The following is a 22,356-nucleotide window of genomic DNA, read 5'->3' as shown; positions in this document are numbered from 1 at the left end:
ATGTCTGGGCATGTGTGTGTGTGTGTGTGTGTGGTGTGTGTGTGTGTGTGTGTGTGTGTGTGTGGTGTGTGTGTGTTCAGCCCTGATATTCATGAAAGGAATACTCTGTGGTTAATGTTAGCTGTATTTTCATTAAGATCCTTCTGTTTAACTTTCAGGGACACAGAACAGCCTAGACATTGACAAAGACTGCATGCTTACAAGTGTATTTTCCACAACCAATTAGCCTAAATGCATTTGTTTCGATCAAAGAGTATTCAATAGCTTTTGTCTGTTGGAAATAATTGTTCTATTGAGGCAACTAACTAACAAACTAAATTCTAAAGGCATTGTTACAGTTTCCCTCCCAGATAAGAAACAACATCCAAGGCTAAATAACACGCTTTAGATACAGCTACAAACCTGGAGGGTAATAAACATTCAAGTACGAAATATTTCATGTTGTTGAATGTACAGGTAATCGCCAAATAAAACACACACTTGGGTAAAAGAGTGTAGAATCTTGTAGAATCTATGCCAAGGCACATTGAAGCTGTTCAGCGGCTTGCGGTGGCCCAATGCCTTATTAAGACATTATATTGAGGTTTCCTTTATTTTGGCAGTTACCTGTAGCTGTACCTGGTCTAAGATTTCCGAGATTTCCGGTTTCCGAGCCGGTCACGGGTGCAGTTCAGCCACGCTCAAGGTACTAAATGATATCATAACCGGCATCGATAAAAGACAGTACTGTGCTGCCGTCTTCATCGACCTGGCCAAGGCTTTCGACTCTGTCAATCACCATATTCTTATCGGCAGACTCAGTAGCCTCGGTTTTTCTAATGACTGCCTTGCCTGGTTCACCAACTACTTTGCAGACAGAGTTCAGTGCGTCAAATCGGAAGGCATGCTGTCCGGTCCTCTGGCAGTCTCTATGGGGGTACACAGGGTCAATGGGGCCGACTCTTTTCTCTGTATATATCAATGATGTTGCTCTTGCTGGGGGCGATTCCCTGATCACCTCTACGCAGACGACACCATTCTGTATACTTCTGGCCTTCTTTGGCACTGTGATAACAACCTCCAAACGAGCTTCAATGCCATTCAACACTCTCCTTGGCCTCCAACTGCTCTTAAACGCTAGTAAACCAAATGCATGCTCTTCAACCGTTCGCTGCCTGCACCCGCACGCCGACTTGCATCACCACCCTGGAGGTTCTGACCTAGAATATGTGGACATCTATAAGTACCTAGGTGTCTGGCTAGACTGCAACTCTCCTTCCAGACTCATATCACACATCTCCAATCCAAAATCAGATCTAGAGTCGGCTTTCTATTTCGCAACAGAGCCTCCTTCACTCACGCCGAAAACTTACCCTAGTGAAACTGACTATCCTACGATCCTCGACTTCGGCGATGTCATCTACAAAATGGCTTCCAATACTCTACTAGCAAACTGGATGCAGTTTATCACAGTGCCATCCGTTTTGTTACTAAAGCACCTTATTCGACCCACACTGCGACCTGTATGCCCTAGTCGGGCTGCTCGCTACATGTTCGCTGTCGGACCCACTGGCTCCAGGTCATCTACAAGGCTATGCTAGGTAAAGTGCCGCTTATCTCAGTTCACTGGTCACGATGGCTACACCACCCGTAGCACGCCTCTAGCAGGTGTATCTCACTGATCATCCCTAAAGCCAAAACTCATTTGACGCCTTTCCTTCCAGTTCTCTGCTGCCTGCGACTGGACGAATTGCAAAAATCTCTGAAGCTGGAGACTTTTATCTCCCTCAACAACTTTAAACATCTGCTATCCGAGCAGCTAACCGATCGCTGCAGCTGTACATAGTCCATCGGTATATAGCCCACCCAATTTACACCTACCCACCCCCCATACTGCTTTATTTCCTTTTCTGCTTTTTTGCACACCAGTATCTCTACTTGCACATGACCATCTGATGATTTACCACTCCAGTGTTAATCTGCTAAATTGTAATTATCTGATTTATTGCCTACCTCTCATGCCTTTTGCACACATTGTATATAGATTTCTTTTTTCTTTTTTCTACCATGTTATTGACTTGTTTATTGTTTACTCCATGTGTAACTCTGTGTTGTTGTCTGTTACACTGCTTATGCTTTATCTTGGCCAGGTCGCAGTTGCAAATGAGAACTTGTTCTCAACTAGCCTACCTGGTTAAATAAAGGTAAAATAAAAAAAATAAAAAAGATACGAAGGGCAATGAGCAGTAGGCTATATTTCACCAACTACCCTCAGCTTTCACTGCTCGCCGCTTGAAACTCAGTCATAGTGTATAACGGTGGTGGGAACAATGGAACAAGTGACTAACTCTCCTCTCCTCTGTTCTGTTACCTTGGCCACTTCAAGTGCCACTGCCTTAGTCACGCTACCGTCACCCAATTATGACTTGGCCCTGTGGCTGGAATGGGTAAGGTTGTGAGGTCAAGGAGATGGATGGAGAGAGTCAGAGAGGTAGAGAGGAGTGGGTAAGAAGATGTGACGGTTATTTGAAAGATGGAGGGAGAAGGTAGGACCAAATCTTAAAGCTACAACATACAATGACATCATAGACGATTCCGTGCTTCCAACTTTGGTCAACAGTTTCGGGGAGGCTTTTTCCTGTTTCAACATGACAATGCCCCCGTGCACAATGCGAGGTCCATACAGAAATGGTTTGCAGAGATCGGTTTTGGAAGAACTTGACTGGCTTGCACAGAGCCCTGACCTCAACCCACATTGAACACCTTTGGGATGAATAGGAACGCCGACTGCGAGCCAGCCTAATCGCTCAACATCAGTGCCCGACCTCACTAATGCTCTTGGGCTGAATGGAAGCAGTCCTCGCAGCAATGTTCCAACATCTAGTGGAAAGCCTTCCCACAAGAGTGGTGGCTGTAATAGCAGCAAAGGGGGACCAACTCCATATTAATATCCTGATTTGGAATGAAACGTTGACGAGCAGGTGTCCGATCTTTTGGCATGTAGCGAACTTACACAATACACACACACGCGTACGGCCTTCTCCGGACGTTTATTCACTCACAGCGTATCCGTTTCACTGTGTCTATGCGTGTGTGCTCTCTCCTCACTCACAGTGTTTGTTTAATTTCCTCTTTCTGTTTAATTTCAAAGCAGCCACGACCAAACAGCAGATGCAGATGTATGCACACAGCTATCCTGCTGTGTGTGTGTGTGTGTGTAAACAGCGTTGATTTCGGCTCTCCCTCGCCTCTCTCTCTCTCTCTTCTCTCTAGAACACATCTTATCCGGCTTCGATTCTTTCAACGGACACATTACCTTAATACGTGAGGCAGCGTGCCGTTTGTCTCTGGGCTACGTGTGTGTGCGCGTGTGTGTGCTGTTCACAGGCTGTGCTGATGTGATCAACTGTGTCAGCTTTCAGGTCTGCTGCAACTAACTCCGGAGAGTGTGAGATGGCGTGTTCGTGTGTCTGTATACGAGAGAGCAAGAGAACAAGGTAGCATGAATGAGCTGTGTTTGTGTGTGTGTGTGTGTGTGTGTGTGTGTGTGTGTGTGGTGTGACCTTCAAGCTCAGCTGGTGATGGCACTCTAGGTAGTCTATTATCATTCATTTGGCATTCGCATTCCGTCTGCTACAGTGTAAACCCCCCCCCCCTCGCTCTCTCTCGCTCCGTCTCTATATATGTCGTATCAGGAATCCAACTAGAAAACTACATCAAACAATTCATCGTCATCTGTTCACTGATACATCGCCGGTTCATTTCTTCAGTAATCAGACAATAAAAGGTGTCTTCTGCTCCCAGCTGACTGAGAACTTCAATCTTCCCATTTCTTCAAACACTCCTCTAAAGCATCCTGGCTGGCTAGCCACAGTCTTCAATGTCACCACAGAGTGCACTGTTTAACATGACGACCCCTGTACGGGCTAGCTGGGAGAGCGAGAGAGAGAGCGAGAGGGACAGAGAGATACCCTGGCTGCGTGATGGCATTACGCTAGCATTGTCTGGATTCACTACCACCATGTGAAAAAATTGGGGTTGACTAGGTCTGTTAGAGTTGAGTAACGTTACATTCATGTTGTAATAGTGTTGCATGAACCCTGTGCCGGTTTTAATGTTGCGCATTGACCCTAGCTGTGTCATTCCTGGTCGATCGATCAGTCGCAGCGTGTAATGAGGTATGGATGTCGTATGAACGTTGTAATAACGCTGTCATAACGTGATATTAACGTTGCGTATTTACCTAGCTGTGTTGGGCTGTAGCCACCATGTACATGAAGGAGAGGTTGACGAGGTCGGTCCGCGCTACAGACACAGATGACACATCCCTCCAGCTCCCTCTTTTTCCCCGCTGCTCGCACGAAGACAGAATCTAGGGTCCTAGAGAGAGGAGAGAGAGAGAGAGGGGGGAGAGAGAGATACAGTTAAGTCGGAAGTTTACAGACACCTTAGCAATACATTTAAACTCAGTTTTTCACAATTCCTGACATTTAATCTCGTAATCAATCCCTGTCTTAGGTCAGTTTGGACCACCACTTATTTTACGAATGTGAAATATCAGAATAATAGCAGAGAGAATGATTTATTTCAGCTTTTATTTCTTTCATCACATTCCATTGGGGTCAGACATTTATATACACTCAATTAGTATTTGGTAGCATTGCTTTAAATTGTTGAACTTGGGTCAAACATTCAGGTAGCCTTCCACAAGCTTCCACAATAAGCTGGTGATTTTGGCCCATTCCTCCTGACAGAGCTGGTGTAACTGAGTCAGGTTTGTAGGCCTCCTTGCTCGCACATGCTTTTTTCAGTTCTGCCCCCAAATTTTTCTATGGGATTGAGGTCAGGGCTTTGTGATGGCACTCCAATACATTGACTTTGTTGTCCTTAAGCCATTTTGCCACAACTTTGAAGTATGCTTGGGTCATTGTCCATTTGGAAGACCCATTTGCGACAAGCTTCAACTTCCTACAGATGTCTTGAGATGTTGCTTCAATATTCCACATAATTTTCCTCTCATGATGCATCTATTTTGTGAAGTGCACCAGTCCTCCTGCAGCAAAAGACCCACACATGATGCTGCACCCCCGTGCTTCACGGTTGGGATGGTGTTCTTGGCTTGCAAGCCTCCTCTTTTAACACTCGCAAAATAAACGATGGTCTTATGGCCAAAAGTTAAATTTTGTTTCATCAGACCAGGGGACCATTTCCCCCAAAAGTACAATCTTTGTCCCATGTGTCAAACCGTAGTCTGGCTTTTTTTTAATGGCGGTTTTTGGACAGTGGCTTTCTTCTTGCTGAGCGGCCTTTCAGGTTATGTCGATATAGGACTCGTTTTACTGTGGAATATAGATACTTTTGTTACCTGTTTTCCTCCAGCATCTTCACAAGGTTTGCTGTTGTTCTGGGATGATTGCACTTTTCACACAAAGTAGTTCATCTCCTAGGAGACAGAAACGTGTCTCTTCCTGAGCAAGTATGACAGCTGCGTGGTCCCATGGCGTTATACTTGCGTACTATTGTTTGTACAGATGAAACGCTGGTAACCTTCAGGCGTTTGAAATTGCTGCAGGATGAACCAGAACTTGTGGAGGTCTACAATTTTTTGTCTGAGGTCTTGCTGATTCTTTTGATTTTCCATGATGTCAAGCAAAGAGGCACTGAGTTTGAAGTAGCGTGAAATTCAATCACAGGTATATACCTGCAATGACTCAAATTATGTAAATTAGCCTATCAGAAGCTTCTAAAGCCATACATACATTTTTCAGAAATTTTCCAAGCTGTTTAAAGGCAGTCATCTTAGTTAATGTAAACTTTGACCCACTGGAAATTGTGATAACAGTGAATTATAAGTGAATCATCTGTCTGTAAACAATGGTTGGAAAAATTACTTGTGTCATGCACAAAGTAGATGTCTAACGACTTGCCCAAAACTAATAGTCGGTTAACCAAAAATTTGTGGAGTGGTTGAAAAACAAGTTTAATGATCCCAACCTAAGTGTATGTAAACTTCCCACTTCAACTGTATGTAAATAAGACCAACAGAATATCAAAGTCCATTACAAAACGTGATAGTTCATTTTTTAACCATTTCATCTGTCTCAGACGATTAGACAGAATGTTTGTCACTTTTATGTAACATTGATTATTTGAGGATTCCCCTTCTTGCCGTTATCCTTTGAACTATCTAGGCAACCAGAGTACCCGTGTGCGGATTGAATCAGTCTGGGTAGCAACAGACGATTCCATTCTGCAAGCCAGCTCATGTTGATTAAAGTGGAATACAGTCCAAATAATCCTCAATGTGATTCTTCTTCTTTGTCATTGAGTTGCGGCAATAGCTGGTGGGCGATTGTGTAATCGAGTTAGCAATCCAACCGAGATCAGCCATGAGATGAAGTTGCTCTTTGTCTGTTTGTGTTACACAAAGAAGAATGCATAACCTTACCAAACACAGACAGGGAGGGACGCGGCCTTCAACCACACGTAAGCATGCACAGAGCACGTCACACACACACAGCTGTTCAGCGTTAGAGTACCTCCCGCTCTGTCAACAATACACACACTCTCGTGATCTGTGCACACACGCAACGAGTGGTTTTTCGGATGTTTAGTATTTTTTCGGGGCTTGAGCGAGCTGGTTTATTCTCCGGCGTTTTTGAGAAAAGCAGCACCTTAATTATAGCCAGGCATCCGTATGGGCACTCCTCAGGCCAGGGCCTTTCCATAATTCATGTCGCTCGCATGAATGCCAAACATTACAAACTGCAGCAGGACCCGACCACGGAATTATTGAGGGACTCTATACTGTTATGGAAGGAGTAGTGTGTGGTGTGTGTGTGTGTGTGTGTGTTGGTGTGGTGTGTGTGTGTGTGGTGTGTGTGTGGTGGGGTGTGTGTGTGTGTGTGTGGTGTGTGTGGTGTGTTTGTACCTTTTACTATACTTGTGAGTACGCGAAAGTCTTCACAAATAGTAAACCAACACAAATTCTGACGAAGTGAGGACTTTAGGTTAGGAGTTAGTTTGGGGTTAGAATAGGGTTAAGGTTTAGTTGTTAGGGGTTTAGGTTTAGGAGTTAGGGTTTATGGTTTAAAGTTAGGAAAATAGGATTGGGGATGGGAATTCAATTGCTTAAAATAATAGTCAAATTAGTTGTGTTTCTGTGTGTAGTTGTGTGTGTGTGGAGCATTGGTTAGTGTGGGCATGTGTTGTGTGTGTTCGGCCCTGATGTTTCATAGACAGCATACTCTGTGGTTTAATGTTAGCTGTATTTATGAAGACGCTTGCCTGTTTAAACGAAAGCAGAAAATCACTTTCAGGATCAACCGAACAGCCTAGACCCATTGACAAACAAGGACTGATGCTTTACCAGTGTATTTTCCCACAACCAATTAGCCTAATTGCATTGTTTCGATCAAAAAGCGCATTAATAGGCTTTTGTCCTGTTGGAAAATAATTTGTTCTAATTGAGGCAACTAACTAACAAACTAAATTCTAAAGCATTGTTACAGTTTCCCTTCCCAGATAAGAAACAACATCAAGCGCGCTAAATAACACGCTTTAGATACAGCTTACAAAACACTGGAGGGTAATAAACATCTCAAGTATCGAAATATTTCATGTTGTTGAACGTAGAATGTCGATAGACGCGTACAGGTATTTGCCAAATAAAACAACCAAAAGAATCATAGGCATTATATTCAACACTTGGGGTATACAGAGTGTATGAATCTTGTAGAAATTATCCAGAGGCAACATTGGAAAGGGCTTGTTCAGTTGTATGCCTAGAATGATGGCGGCTTGCGGTGGCCCAATGGCTTATTAGACAATTTATATTGATGTTTCCTTTATTTTGGCAGTTCTACCGTTGTAGTTTGTCCCATCGTCTAGAGATAGAAAGGGCTAAATGAAGCAGTTAAGCCAGTAGGCTATATTCACACAACTAAAACCCTCAGCTTTCATCCCACAAAACTGACGTTTCCTCGGCCATAGCCTTGGATAACTCAGTCAAATAATGGTATTAAACGGTGGGAAAATGGATACTAGAAGTTTGAACACTTACATACACATGCTCACACACACCACACACTCACACACAGAAACACACAACTATGTTTTACTATACTTGTGAAGACTTTTTGGGGACCAACAATTGATTCCCATTCAAAATCCTATTTTCCCTAACCTTAACCATAAACCCTAACTCCTAACCTTAAACTTAACAACTAACCCCTATTTTGTAAGTTCACTACATGACCAAAAGTATGTAGACACTGCTCGTCGAACATTTAATTCCAAAATCAGAGATATTAATATGGAGTTGGTCCCCCCTTTGCTGCTATAACAGCCTCCACTCTTCTGGGAAGGCTTTCTACTAGATGTTGGAACATTGCTGCTATAACAGCCTCCACTCTTCTGGGAAGGCTTTCTACTAGATGTTGGAACATTGCTGCTATAACAGCCTCCACTCTTCTGGAAAGGCTTTCCACTAGATGTTGGAACATTGCTGCTATAACAGCCTCCACTCTTCTGGGAAGGCTTTCNCACTAGATGTTGGAACATTGCTGCTATAACAGCCTCCACTCTTCTGGGAAGGCTTTCCACTAGATGTTGGAACATTGCTGCTATAACAGCCTCCACTCTTCTGGGAAGGCTTTCTACTAGATGTTGGAACATCGCTGCGGGGACTTGCTTACATTCAGCCATGTTGAAAGTCACTGAGCTCTTCAGTAAGGCCATTCTGCTGCCATTGTTTTTCTATGGAGATTGCATGGCTGTGTGCTCTGTTTTATGCACCTGTGAGCAACGGGTGTGGATGAAATAGCTGAATCCCCTAATTTGAAGGGGTGTCCACATACTTTTGGATATATAGTGTATGTATGTGTGAACGCCTGTGTTTGTTTGTTTGCAGAAGTGGACGGAGGGTTTGAGGTCAGTGATCCACAATTTCAGAGCCAATAACGTCTGTCCTATGACCTGCCTCAAGAAACAGTGAGTAGACACCCATTCAAAAGCCTATTTTCCTTAACCCCTAAACCTAAGTCGAACCCTTAACCCCTAACCCTAACTCCTAAAACCTAACGCTAATTGTAACACTAAACCTAACCCCTAAGCCTAAGATTGCCTTTTTCCTTGTAGGGACCGGCTAAATGCCCCCACTTGTCTGAATTTTCCTTGTTTTACGATAGAAAAACCCAAAACACACACCTCAATATGTGTTGTCTCTCTTTTTTTTTTTAGTTGGATGAGGATGTGCTTTCTGACCAATGTGAATGGCAAGATCCCAGTGAGAACGTAAGAGACACTTCAGTCGGTAATAACATTTATCACTCATTTGAGTTCATCCAATGGACGTTGTGACGACGGCCGACTCGCTCTGTTTCAGCATCACACGGACATTCGCGTCTGGGAAAACGGAGAAAGGAATCTTTCAGGCTCTGAAGGAGCTGGGACTGCCTAGTGGAAAGGTAATGTGGATGTTGTGCACGGTACCTTTTTATTGTAATTCTGTCGTCGGCTCTACCTTCCGTCTTCAGAATGATGGCGTAGAACACTGTTGTGTACACTGTGTGCTACTATACTCTTCCCCTGGTGTAACACGTATCATGTCCGTTCTTTCCCTCAGAACGATGAGATCGAACACTCGGCGTTCCCCTTTGACATCTTCTATGCCCTGACTCAGAAGATCTGCCCTCGTACTGACATCGAGGAACTCTTCAAGAAAATGTGAGTGGTCACTAACTCCGCTCCCCAGGCCTCTTCTGCTGTTCTCTCCCCTCTCAATGATCTAACCTGGCGCTACTCTAGGAAGCTAGCTGCGCCATAAATGCTAGTCACATCTGAGCGTACAGTAAGGGTAGGAGTGACAAGGTCTTACACTGGTTGAGAAGACATCTTGTCAACGTCGAAACTCGTTGTAAATATGTATTTTCAACCAGTTTTGCTCACTGGTCAGGCGTTTACAGTACAACATCTATGTAGTATTTTATTGCTATGGGTTTTTTCTGCATGGTCCCAACAGTGATTCTTGTAGTGAAAGAGGTATTTAGTAACAATTTGGGTTGATAACTGTATATACTGTTTGTGTGAATGACAGGAGAGAGAGAGTGTGGTTCTACAGTGCATTCGGAAAGTATTCAGACCCCTTCCCTTTTTTGAGATGTTGTTTACGTTACAGCCTTATTCTAAAATGGATTTTTTTTTAAACATCTCCTCATCAATCTACACACAACACCCCATAATGACATCACAATACCCCATAATGACATCACAATACCCCATAATGACATCACAATACCCCATAATGACATCACAATACCCCATAATGACAAAGCAACAAAAGTTTTTGGGGGGATTATTAAATATTCAGACCCCTTGCTATGAGACTCGAAATTGAGCTCAGGTGCATCCTGTTTCCATTGATCCTCCTTGAGATGTTTCTACGACTTGATTGGAGTCCACCTGTGGATAGTTCAGTTGATTGGACATGATTTGGAAAAGCACACACCTGTCTACATAAGCTCCCACAGTTGACAGTGCATGTCAGAGCAGTGACCAAGAACCCGATGGTCACTCTGACAGAGCTCCAGAGTTCCACTGTGGAGATGAGAGAACCTTCCAGATGGATAACCATCTCTGCAGCACTCCAGCAATCAGGCCTTTATGGTAGAGTGGCCAGACGGAAGCCACTCCTCAGTAAAAGGCACATGACAACACGCTTGGAGTTTGCCCAAAAGCACTTAAGGCACTCTCAGACCATGAGAGACAAGATTCTCTGGTCTGATGAAACCAAGATCGAAGTCTTTGGCCTGAATGCCAAGCGTCACGTCTGGAGGAAACCTGGCACCATCCCTACGGTGAAGCATGGTGGTGGCAGCATCATACTGTGGGGATGTTTTTCAGAGGCAGGGACTGGGAGACTAGTCAGGATCAAGTGAAAGATTAACAGAGCAAAGTACAGCGAGATCCTTGATGAAAACCTGCTCCAGAGCACTCAGGACCTTAGACTGGGACGAAGGTTCACCTTCCAACAGGACAACGACCCTAAGCAAACAGCCAAGACAACGCAGGAGTGGCTTTGGGACAAGTCTCTGAATGTCCTTGGAGTTGTCCAGCCAGAACCCAATCGAACATCTCTGGAGAGACCTGAAAATAACTGTGCAGCGACACTCCCCATCCAACCTGACAGAGCTTGAGAGGATCTGCAGAGAAGAATGGGAGAAAATACCCAAATACAGGGTGTGTCAAGCTTGTAGCGTCATACCCAAGAAGACTCTAGGCTGTAATCGCTGCCAAAGGTGCTTCAACAAAGTACTAAGTAAAGGGTCTGAATGTGATATTTAAGTTTATTTTAATACATTTGCAAAAAAAAAAAAAATAATTGCTTTGTCATTATGTGGTATTGTGTGTAGATTAATGAGGATTCTTTTTTTGCCCCTCCATTTTAGAACAAGGCTGTAACGTAACAAAATGTGGGAAAAGTCAAGTGCTCTGAATACTTCCCGAATGCACCGTATGTTGGTGTTTTGTTGAGAGATCAAATTTCTTAGACAGTCTGCAGCTGCTCTACTAATAACCCCCGGACAACCTAATCTGCTTTATCAGGGACACATTAACACGTTTCTTTTAAAACTAACTCAACGGTTTTTAAATGTTTGACCAGTGGTGATGTTATTAACATGTTCTAGAATGTTCTTTTGAAAGTGTAACATGACAGTGCTCTATTTTTACCCTTTAAATATATATATTTTTCTGCTTTCTAGTTACTGACTGACTGAGAGAAACCTAACATTTTGTCTTTGTAATGAATTCCTTTGCAGCAATGGGGACAAAAGTGATTTTTTAAACGTAGACCAGTTAGTCAGCTTTCTGAATGAAGTAAGCTTTTTATCATTCATTAACTTCACTGTGTGACTGCTTGACCCCTCCCCTCTCACCTGGCATAGGGTAGAAGTTGCCCTTAGGCACAGATCTAGGATCAGTTAACATTTGGGGGGGATAACAATGCAAAACTGACCTTAAATCATTGTCTAGGGATAACTTCACCCTGACTCTCTAAGCTGCACGCCCCCCCATCCCCAACCTATTTCCCCCCACCCCCGCATACTTGTGACTGATTGTGTAACCCTGGCGACCTGGGGAGGGAGGGGCTCCCTGTTCGGCCATCTTGCCTGTTCCTTGCTGCCTGTTTGTCTGTCTGTCTGCTAGTTGTCTCTGCTTTGGCTGAAAAACTTACCTGCTTCCACTTCTATCTTCTGTACATGTGCCTGCTTCTCTTTCTCTGTGTGCAATGCTGAAGTGGATCCCCAGTAGTACAAAAGCTCTGAAAAATGTGTTCCCTCCTGCTTTAGTGGCCACTGGTGTTGTCGTGTCTCTCTTCTTGTAAGACCACACACGCTAGCTCCCTACTTCTGACGAGCACACACACACCTCTTCTCCCCCACCTCATTGCAGTAGCTCTGTACCAGTAACTGGCTTTTTGGTTTTCATTTCAACACCCACAAATGAATGATGTGTTTGTACCGGATAGTACTATATCCATTAGCACTGTGTCAGTGTAAGGTGTCGACCCGCATTTGTTTGTAAACGTCAGCTGTGTGTGTGTGTGTTTTTAATTGCTGTCTCTTGTCATAATGGTCCCCGATCCTAACCTGAGAAATTGAACAGAGGTGGTTCGTTAAAGCAACCCTCGCATGATGTGTAGCTTAACCCTTGCGTAAGACCTGAAAACTGGCGTTAGCTTCACGAGCTAATTAGATCAGCGGGATAAAATAGTTTCATGGCACGCAGAAGACACCGGGTTCAACTCGGTTGGTCACGTGACTTGTGCTCGTAAAGTTTCTCGAAAGTAGCTTAAAACCATAAACACGTTTCTGGAAAGTTTTGCCGAAGTCAGGCATTAGTATTCATGGGAGATCTGCGCAGAAGCTCGAGCTACATGCATATTTCTCAAGTTAGGAATGGGTCCCAATGTTCTTAGTGTGCAGTGACGTGTGTGTGTGCTGGTGAGTGAGACGGTCTTCTGTATCATTGCGTTCTCCAGAACCAGCGCGACCCGCGGCTAAATGAGATCCTGTTCCCCTTCTACGACCCGAAACGAGCCATGCAGATCATCGAGAAGTACGAGAGAGACCCCGACCTCAAGAAGAAAGGTGAGAGAGTGGGATGGATGGAGAGAGAGAGTGGGAGAGGGAAGAGCACTGCTGCCCTCTTCTGGTGAATAGCAAAAGAGCACACCACCCTCATACTAATGTACGCACATGTTGGTTGTGTGAGAGTTGAGGAAAAACTAAGTCGAAGAGTGTATGTTAAACACACACTCTTAGACACTCCCCCCCCCCCCCCCCCCCCCCCTCTGCTCCTCCTCCTCCTCTCCCCCAGGCCGTATGTCCAGTGATGGCTTCTGCAGGTACCTGATGTCAGATGAGAATGCCCGGTGTTCCTGGACTGTCTGGAGCTGTACCAGGACATGGAGCAGCCGCTGGCCCACTACTTCATTGCCTCGTCCCACAACACCTACCTGAACGGGAGGCATTTCGGAGGGAGTCCTCCGTGGAGATGTACAGACAGGTGCTGCTCTCCGGCTGCAGGTAGGGGTGGAGAGGGGTGTGGATGAGGGATGTGTGTGTGTTTTTATATAAGTGTGTAAACTATTTTTTATTTTGTGTAGGTGTGTAGAGCTGGACTGCTGGGATGGGAAAGGAGAAGCCAGGAGCCTATCATCACTCACGGCAAGGCCATGTGTACTGACATCCTCTTCAAGGTACATGCATGCACACACACGCACACGCACACTCACACTCACACACAACACACACACACACACACACACACACACAACACACACACCCAAACACACACACACACACCACACACACCACACACTCACTCACTCAAAGAATGAAGACGATTAGTCAGAACGTTGACTTCATTACGTATGGCAAGTCCTGCCCTCTTGTGTTGATCGATTGATACTGCATCTGATTGCAACCTGCAGCTCCACTGGGAGTTACACTGTAGTTATTGATCAGACACTCACATCCAGAGAGACTTAAGGAGAATGATCAATAATGGATCCAGGTGATTTTTAACATCAAATGCCCATGTTGTTGTCCCCCCCCCCCCCCCCCCCCACCTCATAAAGATGGTGATCTCAGCCATCAGGGAAACTGCTTTTGTGACGTCTGAGTATCCCGTGATCCTGTCATTTGAAAACCACTGCAGGTAGGGCTTCACAATGATCCGGAATCATCTTTGACAACTTCGTACATGACAATGTCGTTATTTATTCCTGTGCGAGAGGGAAAGTAGGTAGCCAACTCTCACACTTGTCTTCTCTTACTCGCACAGCCTTTGCTGATAACTATACCGTGGGGAATATTGACTTACTGTGACATGTGGTTGTCTCACCTAGCTAGCTCTCTTAAGACGAACGCACTTAACTGTAAGTCGCTCTGGATAAGAGCGTCTGCTAAGGGACTCAAGTGTCAATGGAAATGTCTTGAGGCAAACGTTTGATCACGTGCGTTAGGATTTCACAATGATCCAGAATAATTTTGACAATTTTACACATAAGGTTATTATTTATTCCTGGTCATCTGATCGAAATGACATGTAACTGTTATTACATTTGATTTAACGGCAACAACAACAACAAAATCCTGTGTGTTTCAGTAAACCCCAGCAGTATAAGATGGCTCGTTATTGTGAGGAGATCTTTGGAGAATACCTACTGAGGCATCCTCTTGAGGGATTCCCTGTGAGTCCACCTTCTAGCACACTATATGTCTATACCTGTCTGTTTCTTATCTACAGTGTCTGTATCTGTATCTGTACCGTGTCTGACAGTTGAGGATGACTGGACATGGTAAAGAATGTGGATGTAATATTTCCATGTTACAGACAATGAACCATTTACTGCAAATGTCTTGAGTCATTTTATTTTTAAAAACGTAATGTTTGCTGCTGTTGCCAGGTTGAAGCGGGTCGTCCCTTGCCTTCTCCCAACGATCTCAAACGCAAAATCCTCATCAAAAACAAACGCTTGAAACCCGAGGTGGAACAGAGTACGTTGACAGCGACAGTCTTGTCTTTCACATGACTGTTAACTTTATGCAAAGATTCATTTTCTATCCCTTAGTTTCACACAGATGTTGCTACTGCTCGACCTGCCTGTTCTGAGTCATTCTGCATGTTGGTTTTTGATTGACTTACACTATGCTGAATTGTGTTGTTACGTGTGTGTGTGTTCTGCAGAGCAGTTAGAGTCTTTTAAGAAGCACATGGAGGCAGGAGAGACTAACACACCAGCCATCTTACTAGGAGCAGAGACCGAGGAAGATGTGGAGAACGGTGAGTGAATGAGTGAGTGAATGAGTGAGTGAGTGAGTGAGTGAGTGAGTGAGTGAGTGAGTGAGTGTGTGAGTGTGTGAGTGTGTGAGTGAGTGTGTGCAGATGTGCACATATTTACGTGTGTGTACGTACGCCTGTTCTCCTTTTTGTGCTGGTGTGTGGTCACTTTGGATGCTGAGATATTCAGGCAGTTTGAATTGGTTGACTGGAGTCTTTGTCTTTGTGACCAGTGCTACACTCTTAGAAAAAAAGGAGCTATCTAGAACCTGAAGGGTTCTTCGGCTGTCCCCATAGGAGAACCCTTTGAAGAACCCTTTTTGGTTCCAGGTAGAATCCTTTTGGTTCCAGGTAGAAACCTGCCGGGTTGTATATAGAACCCTTTCCACAGAGGGTTTTACATGGAACCCAAAAGGGTTCTACCTGGAACCAAAAAGAGTTTTCCTATGGAGACAGCTGAAGAACCATTTTTGGAACCCTTCTTTTCTAAGAGTGTAGAACATAGGCAACATAAGCTGCCGCTTAGGAAGTCAACGGGGGTCTCAACTTACCGTTGGTTAGGATAGCGGAATACACAGCGTGCAATTTTGAAATGTGTTCGTGCATCATCAGCGTTTCTCATGTTATGTCAGTCACCGACAGTCACTCAATTAGCCCACGTCAGCTAACATTTTATAGATTGTAAGCAATTTTTTTCCCAGTCTTGCCAGCTATCTAAACCTTCTAGTAATCATGGTTGAATTACTGACCAGGCACACGAGGCACGAACCCAGTGGCCCTGACCTTCAGGGTGCCCCCATTCAGATATTATATGAACGTGGCATAAGTCATGGCAGAATGTGTAGAATTGCAGGACATTCACTTTTAAGCTTCACATTTTTCTCTCCGCCACCCAGAGGGAGGCAACTAAAATGTTTTTGCCTCAAGGTGGGGGGGGGGGGGGCTGTTTTGAACGGTGTGTGTTGGAGGGTAACAGTGTGTTCCTATATCTGTAGCTCTAGGTGATGTGAAGGATGTGATTCCTGACTTGAAGACGTCTGCATCAGAGGAGCCTAGTGAAGAGAACAGCCTCAGCACCAGTGTCAGTATCAGTGACAGCGTCGGCGTCAGCGTGAGTGTGAACAAAGACGGAGAGGGGAAGGAGAGGGACAACAGCATCAAAAAGGTAGACATTTTGTGAACGGAATTTGTTTTTTTTAGGTAAGACTTTGTAATCTATGACCCAAAAAGAGTCTCTGTGTTCAGTCGTGTGTTCAGGTGGTGACAGAGATACATTATGTAGACATCATGTTGATGTACTACAGACCAAATATACTACAGTATATTGCCTACATGAAGTAATCACAGCCCTTGACTTTTCCACTTTCTGTTGTTACAAAGTGGATTTAATTGTAATTGTTTGTCAGCAATCTACAAAAAATACTCTGTAATGTCAAAGTGGAAGAACATTTTATTTTATTCATGGCAAATAAAGCACTAATATATTGTTTCGATAAGTATTCAACCCCCTGAGTCAATACATGTTAGAATCACCCTTGGCAGCGATTACAGCTGTGAGTCTTTCTGGGTAATTATCTTAAGAACTTTGCAAACCTGGATTGTACAATATTTGCCCATTATTCTTGTTTACATTCATCAAGCTCTGTCAAGTTGGTTGTTGATCATTGCTAGACAGCCATTTTCAAATCTTGCTATACATTTTCAAGCCAATTTAAGTGAAACTGTAACTAGGCCACTCAGGAACATTCAATGTCATCTTGGTAAGCAACTCCAGTTTTTACACTACCATTCAAAAGTTTGGGGTCACTTAGAAATGTCCTTGTTTTTAAATGGACTTTTTTGTCCATTTAAGATAACAGCAAATTGATCAGACATACAGTGTAGACATTGTTAATGTTGTAAATGACTATTGTAGCTGGAAACAAATTTTTATGGAATATCTACATAGGAGTACAGAGGCCCGTTATCATCAACCATCACTCCTGTGTTCCAATGGCACGTTGTGTTAGCTAATCCAAGTTTATCATTTTAAAAGGCTAATTGATCGTTAGGAAACCCTTTTGCAATTATGTTAGCACAGCTGAAAACTGTTGTCCTGATTAAAGAAGCAATAAAACTGACCTTCTTTAGACTAGTTGAGTATCTGGAGCATCAGCATTTGTGGGTTCGATTACAGGCTCAAAATGGCCAGAAACAAAACTTTCTTCTGAAACTCGTCAGTCTATTCTTGTTCTGAGAAATGAAGGCTATTCCATGCGAGAAATTGTCAAGAAACTGACGATCTCGACAACGCTTTGTACTACTCCCTTCGCAGGCTCTAACCAGAATAGAAAGAGGAGTGGGAGGCTGCGGTGCACAACTGAGCAAGAGGACAAGTTCATTAGAGTGTCTAGTTTGAGAAACAGATGCCTCACAAGTTCTCAACTAGGAGCTTCATTAAATAGTACCTGCAAAACACCGGTCTCAACGTCAACAGTGAAGAGGTGACTCCGGGATGCTGGCCTTCTAGGCAGAGTTGCAAAGAAAAAGCCATATCTCAGACTGGCCAATAAAAAGAAAAGATTAAGATGGGCAAAAGAACACAGACACTGTACAGAGGTATATTGGACGAATCTAATTTTGGGGTGTTCGGATCACAGAACATTTGTGAGACGCAGAAAAAATGAAAAGATGCTTTTCAGATGCTGAAAAGATCTGTCAAGCATGGTGGAGGCAATGTGATGGTCTGGGGGTGCTTAGGTGGTGGTAAAGTGGGAGATTTGTACAGGGTAAAAGGTGATCTTGAAGAAGGAAGGCTGTCACTCAATTTTGCAACGCCATGCCATACCCTGTGGACGGCGCTTAATTGGAGACAATTTCCTGCTACAACAGGACAATGACCCAAAGCACAGCTCCAAACTATGCAATAACTATTTAGGGAAGATGCAGTCAGCTGGTATTCTGTCTTTAATGGAGTGGCCAGCACAGTCACCGGATCTCAACCCTATTGAGCTGTTGCAGGAGCAGCTTGACCGTATGGTACATAAGAAGTGCCCATCAAGCCAAATCAATTTGTGGGAGGTGCTTCAGGAAGCATGGGGTGAAATCTCTTCAGATTACCTCAACAAATTGACAACTAGAATGCCAAAGGTCTGCAAGGCTGTAATTGCTGCAAATGGAGGATTCTTTGACGAAAGCAAAGTTTGAAGGACACAATTATTATTTCAATTAAAAATCATTATTTATAACCTTGCCAACATCTTGACTATTTCCTATTCATTTTGCAACTAATTTCATGTATGTTTTCATGGAAAACAAGGACATTTCTAAGTGACCCAAACTTTTGAACGGTAGTGTATATGGCCAAGCATTATAGGTTATTGTCCTGCTGGAAGGTGGATTTGTCTTCCAGTGTCTGGTGGAAAGCAAACTGAACCAGATTTTCCTCATGGATTTTGCCTGTGCTTAGCTCCATTCTGTTTCTTTTTATCCCCCCAAAAATCCCTAGTCCTTGCAGATGACAAGCATACCCATAACATGATGCAGCCACCACCGTGCTTGAAAATAAATATGAAGTGTGGTACTCAGTGATGTGTTGGACATAGTTCTTTGTATTCAGGACAAAAATGTAATTTCTTTGCCACATTTTTTGCAGTATTACTTTAGTGCCTTGTTGCAAATAGGATGTTTTGGAATATTTGTATTCTGTACAGGCTTCCTTCTTTTCACTCTGTCAATTATTCGTAAAAGATATACAGTACCAGTCAAAAGTTTGGACACACCTACTCATTCAAGGGTTTTTCTTTATTTGTACTATTTTCTACATTGTAGAATAATAGTGAAGACATCAAAACTATGAAATAACACATCTGGAATCATGTAGGAACCAAAACATTGTGTAAACAAATCCAAATATATTTTCTATTTGAGATTCTTCAAAGTAGCCACCCTTTGCCTTGATGACAGCTTTGTCACTCTTGGCATTCTCTCAACCAGCTTCATGAGGTAGTCACCTGGAATGCATTTCAATGAACAGGTGTCCCTTCTTAACAGTTAATTTGTTGGATTTCTGTCCTTAATGTGTTTGAGCCAATCAGTTGTGTTGTGACAAGGTAGGGGTGGTATACAGAAGATAGCCCTATTTGGTAAAAGACCAAGTCCATATTATGGCAATAACATGTCAAATAAGCAAAGAGAAACGACAGTCCATTACTTAAAGACATGAAAGCAGGTCAATCAAGTGCAGTCGCAAAAACCATCAAGCATTATGATGAAACTGGTTCTCATTAAGACCTCCACAGGAAAGGAAGACCCAGAGTTACCTCTGCTGTAGAGAATAAGTTCATTAGAGTTAACTGCACCTCAGATTGCAGCCCAAATAAATGCTTCACAGAGTTCAAGTAACAGGACCACATCTCAACATCAACTGTTCAGTGGAGACTGCGTGAATCAGGCCCTCATGGTCGAATTGCTGCAAAGAAACCACTACTAAAGGACACCAATAGAAGAAGAGACTTGCTTGGCCAAGAAACACGAGCAATGGACATTAGACCGGTGGAAATCTGTCCTTTTTGAGATTTTTAGTTTGAGATGCAGAGTAGGAAAACGGATTATCTCCGCATCTGTGGGCCCCACCGTGAAGCATGGAAGAGGAGGCGTGATGTGGCACTGTCTGCGATTTATTTTGAATTCAAGGCACATTTGTACTGTATGTGTATATATTATTTTTTTATCCACTTTGACATGATGTGGTATTATCTGTAGATCGGTGACACAAAATCTAAATGGAAAAATGTTATATTCAGGCTGTAACACAACAAACAAACAAAAAGTCAAGGGAAGTGAATCCTTTCTGAAGGCACTGTATGTTTAAGCAATGAGGCCCGAAGCGGTGTGGGATATTAGATAATATGCCACGGCTAAGTGCTGTTCTTACGCACGACGCGAGGTGGAGTGCCTGGATACAGCCCTTCACCGTGGTACATTGGCCATGTACCACCAACCCCAAGGTGCCTTATTGCGATGATCAACTGGTTACCAGCGTAAATAGAACAGTAAACATGTATGTATGTGTCACCCCATGGTACAGTGTATTCACTATCGTTTATAATTGACTATTGTTCAGGTGGTGGAGGAGGATCCGACAGAGATGTCTGAGGCCACAGAAGCAACAGACGCCACAGACATCTCCGAGGCGTCTGAGGATAACAACAACAAGAATGTGTGAGCGTCGGGTTCAGCTGTCTCCCTTCTCTCTTTACTAACCTCTCCCTACCGCTGAGCGTGTGGCCTTCTCTCTTTACTAACCTCTCCCTACCGCTGAGCGTGTGGCCTTCTCTCTTTACTAACCTCTCCCTACCGCTGAGCGTGTGGCCTTCTCTCTGACCTGTAGCTCTCGTAAAGCTCTTTCTCTGGACAGGGAATGTATGTGTTGATAACGAGAGTGTGCCTAACGTTGTGCTTCATAATGACTTGACTTGATTCAGACTCGAGGCTTCTCTGTGTACATAGTGGGGACTGGGAGACAACAGAGATGTGTGTTGACGTGTAAAAACCGTCAGTGTGTTTTTCTGCTCCCGTGTAGACGGGAGAGACGACGGATGACGAGGAGGCTCTGATTGCCTCGTACACGTACGTAGGAGCCACCACCAACATCCACCCCTACCTCTCTGCCATGGTCAACTACGCCCAGCCTGTCAAGTTCCAGAGCTTCGACGTCGCAGAAGGTAGTGTCCAATTTTGGTTATGCTGAATCGAGTGGCTCTGTGTGTTTTGCTATGGTCAACTTAAAGATTTTTGTAGAGCTTCCAGAACTATGCTGGTTAGTTGGAGTGTGGCGCTTGCAACCTCAGAGTTGTGCGTAGTGGGTAAACTTTTGGATGTGTCAGAGATATCAGATGCTCTCTCCGCTCTCTCTTTCTCTCTTCCCTTATCTCTCTCTCTTTCTCTCTTCCCTTATCTCTCTCTTTCTCTCTCTCTCTTCCCTTATCTCTCTCTCTCTCTTCCCTTATCTCTCTCTCTGTCTCTCTCTCTCTCTCTCTTCCCATATCTCTCTCTCTCTCTCTCTCTTGCTCTCTCTCTCTCTATTCACTGTCATTGAAACTCTACTTTCTCTTCTCCCTTTTAGAGAGGAACATCCACCACAACATGTCGTCATTTAACGAGTCAGTGGGTCTGGGCTATCTGAAGACCAACGCCATCGAGTTTGTCAAGTATCCTTTGGTCCAGTGTCAACACTCACACAGCATGCGAATACACACAAACAACGCAGACACAACGAAGAAACATTAAAACATCCAAAATAAACGATCCCAAAAATACATTTGTCCAATATTTCCTGACCTGTAAAGTAGTGGTCCATAGTCCGTCATGCTGCTATTTATCGTAATGGATGACTGCATTAAAATCAACTGACTCCTTTGATTTTTCTAGACCGCAACAAAACCAGTATCCATAGTGGGACCTCCCTGGACCAGATCTGAACTGTTGTAGCAGTTTTAGGTCACCCAGATATGAGCCATGACAGGGAGGGCCAGACGATCCTGTACTTACACTTTGTTTGTTTTAAAGTCTCCATCTGTGGAAAAAACTGCTCAAGTTCCTCTGGGAGAGACCGATGTGCCTTTGGAATGGGGAACACACACACACACACACACACACACACACACACACATTCCAGTGGGAATGCAGGACCCAAGCTGTTACCAAGAGAGAAGATTCTCTGTCTGTCCTTGTTCTTCTGTCTGTCTCTGTTCTCTGGTCTGTCTTCTCTGTATCTTTCTCTGGTCTCTCTCTCTGTCCTCTCTCCTCTGTCTGTCTCTCTCTGTCTCTCTCTCTCTGTATCTCTCTTCTCTGTCTCTTGTTTTTTCTCGGTCTCTGTCTCTCTCTCTCCCTCCTCTTCACTGACACAACAACAAACACATTTGTGTTTAGCAGATGCGCCCATGTACTGAGGGAATGGGTTGGACACATATTTGGCCCTGGTTGAGTGGGCATGTGATAGGGCCTTGGAGGGGGTGAGTGCGGGGGGGGGGGGGAACAGGCAGAGGA

The 22,356-nt window shown here is 44.0% G+C and overlaps 1 protein-coding gene across 1 annotated transcript in view; it reads left to right on the top strand.

Annotated features, from left to right (window-relative positions):
- The window catches only part of LOC111954271 (1-phosphatidylinositol 4,5-bisphosphate phosphodiesterase beta-4), a 160,125-nt gene that overhangs the window by 112,788 nt on the left and 24,981 nt on the right, over positions 1-22,356 (top strand). Inside the window, 19 exon segments of the mRNA XM_023973863.3 lie at positions 8,891-8,970; positions 9,220-9,273; positions 9,365-9,446; positions 9,605-9,705; positions 11,799-11,856; positions 13,022-13,130; positions 13,360-13,407; positions 13,410-13,520; positions 13,523-13,568; positions 13,649-13,683; positions 13,686-13,741; positions 14,123-14,202; positions 14,653-14,737; positions 14,954-15,044; positions 15,235-15,330; positions 16,323-16,492; positions 20,432-20,527; positions 20,891-21,032; positions 21,434-21,554. Coding sequence (XP_023829631.1) covers positions 8,891-8,970; positions 9,220-9,273; positions 9,365-9,446; positions 9,605-9,705; positions 11,799-11,856; positions 13,022-13,130; positions 13,360-13,407; positions 13,410-13,520; positions 13,523-13,568; positions 13,649-13,683; positions 13,686-13,741; positions 14,123-14,202; positions 14,653-14,737; positions 14,954-15,044; positions 15,235-15,330; positions 16,323-16,492; positions 20,432-20,527; positions 20,891-21,032; positions 21,434-21,554 — 1,661 coding nt within the window.

Source organism: Salvelinus sp. IW2-2015, linkage group LG28, assembly GCF_002910315.2.
Source record: "Salvelinus sp. IW2-2015 linkage group LG28, ASM291031v2, whole genome shotgun sequence".
Taxonomy (NCBI): domain Eukaryota; kingdom Metazoa; phylum Chordata; class Actinopteri; order Salmoniformes; family Salmonidae; genus Salvelinus; species Salvelinus sp. IW2-2015.
This window is presented reverse-complemented; position numbering and strand designations above follow the sequence as displayed.